General features: G+C 32.1%; 1 protein-coding gene across 1 annotated transcript; it reads right to left on the reverse strand.

The window, feature by feature from the left end:
• Positions 1-216: 216 nt before the first annotated feature.
• LOC107786801 (cytochrome P450 CYP72A616) lies at positions 217-3,133 on the reverse strand. The gene is made up of 5 exons (XM_016608303.2): positions 2,770-3,133; positions 2,333-2,550; positions 1,727-1,974; positions 1,175-1,556; positions 217-781 (listed from the first exon to the last, which is right to left on the reverse strand). The coding sequence occupies exons 1-5, from the start codon at positions 3,041-3,043 to the stop codon at positions 356-358; spliced, it is 1,548 nt and encodes a 515-aa protein (XP_016463789.1). The 5' UTR covers positions 3,044-3,133; the 3' UTR covers positions 217-355.
• Between the last annotated feature and the right edge of the window lie 9,046 nt (positions 3,134-12,179).

A 12,179-nucleotide genomic window follows, 5' to 3' on the forward strand; every position in this document is an offset into this window, starting at 1 on the left:
CGTAAGGCTAAGGCAAGGAGGTAGAAACCGATTTTTTCAATTAGACGCTTCCGTTTCGCGATAATACAACCGATTTTTTCAATTAGACGCTTCCGTTTCGCGATAATACCTTCCACTTCCGGTATGTACTCCGTATCATATCTCTCTAAAATTGTCATGTTCAGATCTTGGTATACGTTATGTTTATATTACAAGTACAATCTATTTCAGATACTCTTTACTACAAATACAAAGCGTTTATTCCAACAAGCTCTCATGACATCCAAAATGGTAGTGTTCTGAAATGCATAAATAGCAAAATACTTCTGATCAACCTTATTAGAAATGACAATTACAACCCCGCCCGATTGAAGGATCAAAGTTTGTGCAAGATTATGTGGGCACCATACTGAGGTTTAAGAATAAGAGTACAGTGAGGAGCATGAGTGTAGGAAGGAGAAAGCTCAAACCAAAAGAGCTGCAGAATTCGAGATAAAGCGAGCTTGGCTTCTAACATGCCAAAGTTCAACCCTATGCACATCCGGGCACCCCAACCAAAGGGAATATATAACTGATGCTCTTTTCCTGCTGCTTTTGAAACCCCTTCTGAGAACCTCTCTGGATTGAATAGCAATGCATTATTTCCCCACACTTCGCAATCGCGATGAACCAGATGTGTAGGCACAAATACTTGTACTCCTGCTGGAATTGTCATGTCTCCCAACTTGCAGCTCTTTGACGTGCTCCGATAAAGCAGCAGTGCTGGATACAATCTCAACACCTCTTGGAAGATCATCGTCATCTATATAGTGATTAATGATCATCAGTAATTAGTAATCTGATAAAATCTGTAACTAGCATGCTATTACATAATTAAAGTTCACCGATTGGGTAAAAGAATCTTTACACTATCCGTGTCTATAACAGAAATATTTTTTTTTAGTCAGTTTATAAAAGATAAGAAAGGACAGCCTGGTGTACGAAACTCCCCGTTATATGCGGGGTCCGAGGAAGGGCCGGACCACAAGGGTATATTGTACGCAACATTACCCTGCATTTCTCAAGAGGCTGTTTCCACAGCTTGATGACTCCTTTAATTTTTATATTTGGAAACAATTTAACTTCAAATTCAAAATTATATTCCTAGACAAATAAAATGACATAAAATGAAACGGAGGAAGTATTAATTACTTACTATTCTAAGCTGATTTAAGTCATCGAATTTTGGTTTATTTTTCCCAATGACACGAAGAACTTCTTTCCTAGCTTTGTCTTGCCATTCAGGGTGCATGCTCAAGGCTACCAGTGTCCAAGTGAGCAAAGCTGAGGTTGTATCTTGACCTGCAAGGTAGAATTCTTTGCATTCTTCGATCACATCGTCTGTCGTTAGTCCTGCTTTAGACTTGTTTTTCTCTTCATTTCTTGATTTTAAGAGTAAGCCTAAGATATCATCATTGTCTTCCATGGTAATTCCTGATCGTTCGGCGTCTTCTCGCTTCTTTATTATTCCTCTTATCATACCTCTAACTTTCTTATAGTTGTCCCTTGCTTTTCTATTTGATGCTGTTGGAAGAAATCTGCAACAAGTTTTAGATGATAGAACAAGAGTTAACTTCTGAGCATCGATGGCAAGTAAAAACATGTACACTATCTGGTCACCACATTGCCTTATTTTCAAGATTACCGGTGACCTGATAGTGTAAAAATAAATTAAGTTTATCGTATAGGAGTGGCCATGCAAATGCACCTTAGCCAGGGAAAGAAAAGGGTGAATGGGGAAGCCAAGATAAGCTCACATTGCTCCTTCTGAAGTAGGAAAATTGACCTTCCTTCTTCAATATTGCTACCAAAGGCGGCTCTTGATATAACATCTCCACCTAAGAACATAAACTCTCTTTCCACATCCAACTCACAAGTCTCTGTTTTGCTAACCAATTCCTCCCATCTGATTATCATTTCCTCAACACATGCACCAAATGCTGATGAAAACATCCTCTGTAAGACAAACAGACATTGTGAACCCAGTAGCTTTTGGACATACCCTGAATATGTATTAAAAAATTCACTAAATATTCATAAATATTTGATTGTCAACCCAGTTACTTATTGTATATTTACTTAAGGTCGCTATTGCAACCCATAAACTTTAAATCTTGGATCCGCCTCTGCATTAGGATATGCGTTCTACGTTACACCCTTGAAGTGCGGTTCTCTTCCAGATCTTACCATAAATACGGAATACTTTGTGCACTGGGCTGCATTTTTTGAAGTCACATGACCAGATGGCCTATTATTTTCTATCAAATGTTTGTATCTAGTTGAATTAAGACTTGTAGTTAACTAGTACTCATACCTTTATCTTCTCAATATGAAAAGCAGGAGTTACTATCTTTCTATGGGTGGCCCATTTTTCTCCATTGTAACCTGCAAGTCCAGTCACAAACATCTCAATGAAGGCATTAGCTTCAGGCTTGTGGAATTCTTGATGTTTGTTCAATAATTCTCGAATTAGCTTCGGATCCGTAACTGTAATTCGAGGTGTCGGTCCAGCCCACATCACAAAAATTTTCCCTGCAATCATAAATTTCTCATTAGTTACTTGATGGTAATCGCTTTAGAAAGTTAGTACTCCCTCTGTTTCACTTATTAGTACTATTGGTATTGTTTTTGAATACCCAAAATTTAGTTTCAAATATTGAGTTAATTTAATCCAATTTAACTTTGACAAGGAAAACATGACAACTAAAAAGGGATCAGATGTGAAAAGGAGAGTTAGAAATTTGGTCTTACTGTGATTGTTAGCAAGATGTTGAAGAAAAGGATTAAGCCAAGGCATAATATCATGGGTTAAAGAGAGGGGTTTTGACTTAGCTTCTTTAGACATTCTCATCATCTCTATAAGATTTCCAAAGAGAAACTTATAGGGATGGCCATGTATTCCTTGCTTTTTCAGCTTCTTCTCCATCATTTTTGGCCACCACCATATTTTATACAGAAATTTGACACAAACTATAGCCACCAAAATTCCAAATATTGTAGCAGCAATTAGTGTTACACCTGCCATAGATTTCTATAAGCTGAATGTATACAGTGAGCACAACAAATCACTGGAAATTAAAGAAGGTGGTCTTTCAAAGAGCACTAAAGGAGGCTCTATTTAATAGTACTGAAAAGGAAACTAGTCCTACATTATTGAATTATCATCAACTTCTAATATTGACCTGTGTAAAAGTCTATTATTCAAATGGTCACTCGACTATTCGAAATTTTTTACTGAAGTCCTCTTTCTTTTATTTGTAATAGCAAAGTCATTCAATTATGCCTATAGCACTCAAAATGTCACTCATTGTCAATTACCTATTTTACCCTCTAAATTATCAACTTTTATCTTCTTTTTTTCTTTTAATTTTTTAATATTATAATTTTTTTCTCATTTCAATTTATATTATGGACTTTCCTATAGAATAAATAAGTTTTATTTATAAATTAAAAAAATAAAATAGTGTTTAAGCATATATAATGTTGGAATAATAAAATATTGAGCATAGTAAAAAAATAAATTAGAACAATTTATTCGTAATAATAAAATATGGAATAGTAAAATATATATATATATATATATGGTGAGTTGGGGGCCTGGAGGTGTTAAGCCTTCTTGAACGCGGCTGAGTGACCGCGAAAGCGGAGCATCAAGACCTGGAGCCATCCCGAACGCGGTGTGGGGGACGCGAATGCGAAGAAGAATTTTTGGTCAGTAGATTTTTGGCCTTCGTGATCGCGAGGGTACTTCCTCAATCGCGAAGAGGAAGAGCCTGGGCAGACTTCTATTTTTATTCTGACATTATATATGCTAGAAAACTAATTTTTTATTTTGCAGATAAAAATTTATTTGTTCTATAGGTAAGTCCATAATATAAAATACCTATTTTTAGAGGGTAAAATAGGTATTTGACAATCATAAGTTTGAGAAATATGATTGAGTGGCATTCTGAGTGCTATAGACATAGTTAAGTGACGCATCTGTTACAAATGAAAGAAATATGACTTTACTTGATAATTTCAGATAGTTGAGTGGCCATTTAAGTAATGGACTCCCCTTTCTAAACGTCGTATTCCTTCCATTTTAGTTTATGTAACATTATTTTTTTAGGAAAAAGGCCAAAAATATATCCCTCTACTTTTGGATATTGTCTATATTTAATCGTCGTTATATTACCACGGTAAAATTTACCCCTACAGTTATATTATTCGGCCAAATTTACCTCTACCATCAATAAACTTTTAAAAATTACCCCTTGATCTGTTAGGTAATCCAAAATATCCCAATTTTCTTTTATTTAAATCACTTGTTATTCCTCTTACTCTATTATTTTCAGAAAGTGGAGCAAGAAGTTGACCGGAGGAAGTAATACCCAAATCGTCCCCACTCAAAAACGACGGGTGCTCCGTTTACTTTTACTTGTCCACTATACTAAGAATATATTTTTACTATTACTTGTCCATTATACTAAATTAAGAGAAAGATAATCTTTCTTTTCACGTTTTACCCTTATCATTAACTACTTATTTCCCAAATCATTTTTCAAGACTTTTGAAAATACTATCATTATTATGGGTAAAATTATAAAATATATACTTCATTTATTTTTTCTTAAAGAGAGTGTAAAGTCAAAAGTGGACAACTAAAAGTGAACGGAAGGAGTAGTAACAAACTTCCAACATTTTCCCGTCCTTAAAAAATAAAATGTTGGGCATCCTGTAAATTGAATAAATAAATAGATATTGAAATTAGAGTGGAACCAGGTCGTCTGATTTCTTAAGAGCAGTGATATTTGGATTTGGAGTATTCATTTTTGGGATGTTATGACGTTGTCAATGGGGCCAGATATCTTAAGAAGATACAATTTGAGCAGTGAAAAGAAGAAGATATATCAATAGCGTTATATATATATATATATATATATATATATATATATATATATATATATATATATATATATATATATAGACCCTCTGCTCTCTTGACTGAATAAAGACAAAACTAAATTGAATATGAAGTCACGATAAGGAATAATATTGTAACTTATGAGACTAGAATAATGTGAATAAATTCATGAATACGAACTTCTCTTTATGTCTCATTTACGATATAATTTGTTGTATTAAATTTATTTTTAAGATCTATGTTATTATAGATATATTAAATTTTGTATCAAATTTGTAAAAGTTAAAAAGAAGTTATATGTTTGTAACATACCTTCGTTTTTCTTTTCGGTTTGCAGAAGTAATTAATATCGTGCAGCAAAGAGGAACTACTCGTTTGCTCTAAAATCTATCAACAGATATTTGGCATGTCACAAGATTGATTCTTGGAAACTTCTTTCAGATTCCAAAATTGATGTGAGTCAATTTTAGAAAGTAGTAAACTTCAGATATTTCAGGTAAATAACTTTATAATTTAGTATATCTGCGAAAAAAAACCCCTTTTGATATCATTTGAGAAAAAAATGGATTTACATAGAAGTCTCCTTGACTTAATGGGCCACGAACAAGGTTTCGAGCCCAAAACGTTTTTCAAAATAAAGATTCTTTTTTGGATAATCTACGTGGTCTACCTATTAAAAACACTAGTTAACTCCATATACTTTTAAAATATTTATTTTACATTCTATACCTACTTTATAAAACTTTATTTACTTCTTAAATCTTTAATATCATTATATGCCATTAAACATATCCAACTTTTTAAGGGACTAGATTATCTTTCTCTCCAACTTAATAAATTCCTTAAAACACTCCATCATCCCACGAAATTAGGATTATAAATTTTCGCCAAAAAAATTCGAACCCTAATAATTTCTCTTGTTCTAAATAAACAACCCTCTTTATTCGTTTCTATGACATGGGGATGCAGAAGGAAGAAGAATATTAAAATGGAGCATTTGTTATGTACAAGACATTACCTCTTTACCATTTATTTGTCAAATGAAGTGTTTCATTTTTTTGTTTTTCTCTTCTATCTATGTAATCAAAAGAAAAGTTAAAATAACGTAAAAATATTTTAATTTGGGATACAATATCTAAACTAAAAAAAGTATTAGAATATATTAGTATTCAAATTAATATATACACCACAATATTCTAATGAAAAATGCAATATTCAAATCAAACATGCCATAATATTCTAATTTAGAATACAATATCAAACTAAACATTCCGCAATTTTTTAATAGAATATGATATTCAAACCAAATATACCATAATATTTTAATATGGTATATATTATCCAAACCAAATTAAACATAACAAATTACAATAGATTAATAAAAAATATAGAATTTAAACCATCATACAATAATATTCTAATAAAGAATACAATATTCAAAATCAAACATATCACAATATTCTAATTTAGAATACAGTATTCAAACCAAATATACCGCAATATTTTAATTTGAAATACAATATTCAAACTAAATATAGCGCAATATTCTAATTTGGAATACAATATTCAAATCAAATATACTTTTATTTTTATTTATTGTGTATATATTGTTTTACTTGGAATATTAACATACTTTAATAGTATACAATGACTAGTTTACTGTATAATTTTTTATTGTATACAAGAAAATAAGGACAAAGGTTTCCATAATAAAAAATAACAAAAATTAATGGATAATATTTTTTTATTCTTTAATTTTATGTCCAAGTTTAAAATGGATGTAGTAAGATTTTAGATTTGCTTCGTATATATAATTTCCTTTAATTTTGGCGACAAATTTGTTGGGTAGTTATTGCGCTTTGACTAATTGAATATGTGAAGTAATTAATTAATGTGTGCTGCATGTAATTTTATAACTGAAGTATATAGTGTTAAGGGTTCTTTAGAGGGGGTATACAGTGTAAAGTTTCCCTTTTTTTTTTTTTATGTTTTCAAGAGGGATTTTTACCTTCCAATACACTATTTGAAACCTTATTACCCTCCCTACTCAAGTTTGAATTTAATTATATAGGTATATACAATTTACCAATTATATACATTTTAGGAATTAAATGAGATATCAATTAACTCCTATAATCTCGCTAACGTACATAGCCCAATAACTCACTCCCTCCACGTTTCTCTGTCCATACCCCCCACGATTCTGATACTCTCTCCCTCCATTAACGCTCTCTTCCATTTTGTTCAAATTGTTTTTATAATATCTCTCTCAAACTTTCTGATTTCTCTCTCAAAATCCTACGAAATAAGTATCAACTTCAAATTTTCCTTCCCTTACGATGAAGAAGAAAGATTTTTCGAAGAATAGCCCTAAAAAATGCTAATGTTGGTGACATTCTTACTTTTTATTTGGGTGTTTTCTCAAAGGATTCACCCAAAAAAATAGTGAAATGGAGACATGCAAAGCCAGAGACAAAGTCCAAGCATTCCCCTTGTGAAGCTAGGGCAGAAGCGTGAACAAAATTCAAGCATGACAGGGATGCTGGTGAAGTTTCGACATCTGCTAAATTAGTAAAGCGAAAGGGCAAAGAAATTGCTCGTGATGATGATTTCGTCGAAAAGAAGTTATCCCGAAACCTACAAAATAAATCAAAGTTTATCCCACTGTCAAACCTTCAAAAAGGAAGAAGGTTCAAAAATCTCCTAAAAACATACCCCAACAGTCAATAGAGAAGGTAAAATTATAGTACTTACAATTTTTGCTCTTTTATTTTTAGTTAAAAAACCTGTTTTCATTCTCATGACTATACCTATTTTTTATTTTTCTGTATTTGTAGAAATATTGTCTATATTGTGTATATTTGTTGTTGGTTATCAACTTTTTTATATTTTTTTGAAAATTATAGATTTATCGTACATTATTTGAAATAATTTTGTTAGGGAATGTACTACATGATTCAGTTGATTTTATTGGTTATTTGTTTCTCTATTTGTAGATGTTAGTTTTATTTTTAGTAAAAAAAATTATATATATTATGTGTAGTTGTCAGTTTCTACTTTCTTGCTCTAAACATAAATTTGTAAGTACATTTGTAGCTTCAATGTAGTTCAGTTGTTTTATATGTTTACTAATTTTGTAACTTATTTGTATGCAATGTATTAATATCTTTCTGGTTGTAGCTAAAGTGTAGTAGAATTATTATTATTGTTTTATTTTTTGGTCTTTAAACATGTTTTATTAACTTATTATTTCTTTTGGTGCAGAATCAAATATTTTTTGCACCACATGATTTTGATTATGGTATCACTAGGTTCCAGACATTATCCGACCCTGCTGTTCCTGCTCAAATCAAAGTGTTATTGTTAGAAAATGGGTTAAAGTTATTTAAGAAGACATGTTTTGGGCACTTTCTTTGCATGCCCAAAATATGTATCCAAAATCAGGAAATTCACCTTCTCATGAAGTATGAATTGAACGCATCTGATTCTCATTTTTTTACAGCAGAGATAAAGGGTGAGAGGCTGAACTTTAGGTAGAGGGAGTTTGCCTTTATCACTGGCCTTAGATGTTTTACAAAAGTAATGAACTTTGGTTACATAACTAAGTATGATAGTAAAACAATGAGCAACTATTTTTTGAACAAGAAAAAAGTTAAGAAGTCGTACTTGAAACAAATTCTAACCAGTCGTAGTTGGGTGAATGATGAGGATGTAGTCAAATTGTGTATTCTCTATCTGATGGAATTCTTCCTATGTCCTTCAGAGAAAGATAATGGTTTGATAGACCACTTTAGGTTCTATTTGATGGACTCGGCGCAGTATGCGAGTTTCGCATGTGGTATCGAAACTTATACACAATTGATTCAATCTGTTAGGCATAAGTTGAACTCTTTGCGCATTTTTATCTCATTCGAGGTTTTTCACTCGCTATGTAAATCTGGTTGTATGAGTGTTTCTCTACAGTCAACACTGATATAGCTACAAGAGTTAGTAATTCGATCCACCGCATACTTAACTGGACAGCTAGTAAGGACAAGATATGGATTTCTGCATTGGAAGAGAGGATGATCAAACCATCATGAATCAAGGCAAATGTTTTTTACTTTTGTATAAGGTATCTCAAAATATTGACATACTTAACACAACTAGACTATAATTTTATGGTACAGACAATATAGATACAAATTATCTACATATTTTTTATATATGATGACTAGGTCCCTCTCATTTTTATTTTACTCAGTTCACCAACATGATTGAAGCCCTAGAAGAGCTTTCTAGAATGACTTTGCCAGACAAAGTTGAATACATCCTTGAAGAAGTTGAAACGCAGGCCGAGCATCCGAAAAATGCTCCATCTTCATCTGGCAATAAGTAGGCAATGAGAATAGATGACAAGAAAGATATTCTGAAACAACTAAAAAAATTAAAAAAAGATGTTGATAAGGTAACAACTGATGATATTCCTAGCTGATTTCTTTAATTTATGTTAGGCAAATTATTTCATTAACTCTTTCTATTTTTGTTCTTAGGTCGGTTTAGACCTTGGATTGCTCAAGAAAGAGGTATGCCTAATTCTTGAGTTTTAGTCTTTTATATATATATATATATATATATATATGTAAGCCTCTTATTGTTAGATACATTATAAGCATTTTTTGTTCTTTAGATTTTTGAAGAACTAGGTACTATTCGAGTGCTACTCAATGATTCCATCACGTCTATGTTACAGGCAATAAAAAGTCAACAAGATACTAACATTGATGCTAAGGTTTCATTCAAAATATATTTATTTTGGAAAATATTTTTTATCATGTTTATGTTTATATTAACATTCATAAAGTATATAGCCTAACAAATTCTGCTTGCAGTTTATTAGCAGTTCTATGAAAAATGACGAGCATTACAAAGAAAAGAAGAAACAACAGTATCATGGCAATAGTGCTAAACAGGTGTTGGGCAGCAGCAGTGAAACAAGTATTTTAACGGTTTTAACACAATTTGATGACAAATAATCTACATTATATTTATATTATATCTACATATAGCCTAAATTATCAATAAATAATCTATATTATATTTTCAATTGTTGTCTTAGATACAAGACACATGTCTGACATTCAAAAAGAGGAGAATGTTCCTATATCATGCCCAGTATGTGTTGACTTATCTTTCTAATTTCAAGAGGCATTGGAGAAAGAAACTGCATGTATGATTTAGTACATTTTATCTACATATATTACAATACATATTACATCTCAGCTAATGACAACATTTTAACAAATTAACTACAATTCAACTATAATTTATCTATAATTTTTATTTGAGTTTACTACAAATGATCTACAATTCTCTTAAGTTGTACACATTTGTTGTCACAGAGAAAGAAACTATACATGTGCACTCTCCAAAACAGGATGCAAATGTTGGCATACAATGAGAGCATTTCAGTGAGGAGAAGGAGATTATACATTTGCAATCTCCAATTCGAGAAGCAAGTGTTATACAACAAGGAGAGGATTGCAATGAAGATTTCAGTAGTATTATATATTACAATATAATTGTAGAAAAAACAACAACTTTCATATCATTTACAGTTTCCCAACATTTCTGATTTAGAAACATACAATATTATTCTTTTGTTTTTAACTTTGTAGGTGAACCAGTTGACTTCATCAATGTAGCTAACTCAGACAATGAATCCAGGTGTGCAAAAAGGGCAATAACACTTGATGATTTTGATTTGTCCGAGAACTTCTCATAGATAGTTAAGTTCAATGAGGTTAGTGAAGATGGCTTTGAAGATATGATTTTCTCGTTTGGATTATTTGATTGGGCTTTCAATGACAGCAAATTGACTAATAACCCTTGTCCATCAAGGAAGAATAAGGGATCCTGGAAAGCATGTCAGATCCCCCTTTCTCCCTTATTTCAGTTCTGGTGGAAGCACTTCTGCTGGACCTCCTCCAATTTTTAACATCAAGCATCCATTTACTAGGGTTATTGGTGACAATGTTGATCTTGATTTGTTGGAAGAATTCAATAAATGGTTATATTTAGGTACCGACATGGTTTCAAGGAGGTTAGATTATACACTTCTTCAAATTATCGAGTGCATAGAATTTATGGATTTTCAATTGCAACTACATTTTAATTGTACTTGCTATGTATTTAAATATGAAGAAGGCACCTTATACTATAAAAAATAACCAGCTCAACCCGTGGTTTGATCTTGGAGTGGAGAAAGTTGACTAAAAGCACTAGTTTTATACTTTGGCACATCCCGGGGCAAATCCTCAACAACACGGCCCACTCATACCCTGGCAAAATTTATTGATTAGCTGAAGTATTTTGTTATTTTAGATATCTGTAGATGTTTTGTTTGAAAATTGTAGTTAAATTGTATGCAACAGTGAGAAATAATGAAATCTATTTTTTTTTGCAGCACATTAATGTTATTTTATACTATTTGAGGAAGAGAGGAAAGTATGGTCCTGAAAACAGAACATAGTTTACAACCATTGACTGTATGTTCAAGACTAGAATAGAACAAATGTATGAGATGTACAGTAATGCCCCTATCGATAGGAAGCTTGCTATTGTCAAACCCTAGGATGTCGTATCAAAATAAATATTGGAGTACCGGTTACTTGCAAATATTGCATGGGACAAAGTTAATTTTGTGATTATGCCCATAAATATTGTTGAGAAATTTCATTCATTGTTGGATGTGTTTGACATTACCGATAGGGTTCTATATGTTTATGATTCTATGGTCTCTTACGTAATCACAAACTTGTTGAATCTGTTATCGACAAGTTTGCTATTATGATCCCCCTATACTTGTCATGCACCTGCTTCTATGGCAAGCGTCCAGACATCAACTACAAGAACATAAAGTCATACATTGAAAAAGGTGTTACTGACCCTCTTGACATTTAGTAGTTAGTCGGTGAGATACCCCAGCAAAAAGAGGGATCACTGAATGTGCTGCTTTTCCTTCAATTTAACCAATTATATTTTACATTGAATGCTAAATATTTTCCACTATTATTTATTGCAGTGACTGTGGTGTATACGTGGCGGCATTTGCAGAATATGTCAGCATTGAACAGCTCCTAATTTTAAAGGAAGACCTTTCTGATATTGATCAACATCGTAGACGCTATGGAACGTTTCTTTGAGATTATGCTAGGAAAAAGAAAGAGCTTGGTGCAATTAGTGAAGTGAGGTGACTGGGAGATTAGCAAGAAGA

The sequence above is a fragment of the Nicotiana tabacum genome, chromosome 2, assembly GCF_000715075.1.
Source record: "Nicotiana tabacum cultivar K326 chromosome 2, ASM71507v2, whole genome shotgun sequence".
Classification (NCBI taxonomy): Eukaryota; Viridiplantae; Streptophyta; class Magnoliopsida; order Solanales; family Solanaceae; genus Nicotiana; species Nicotiana tabacum.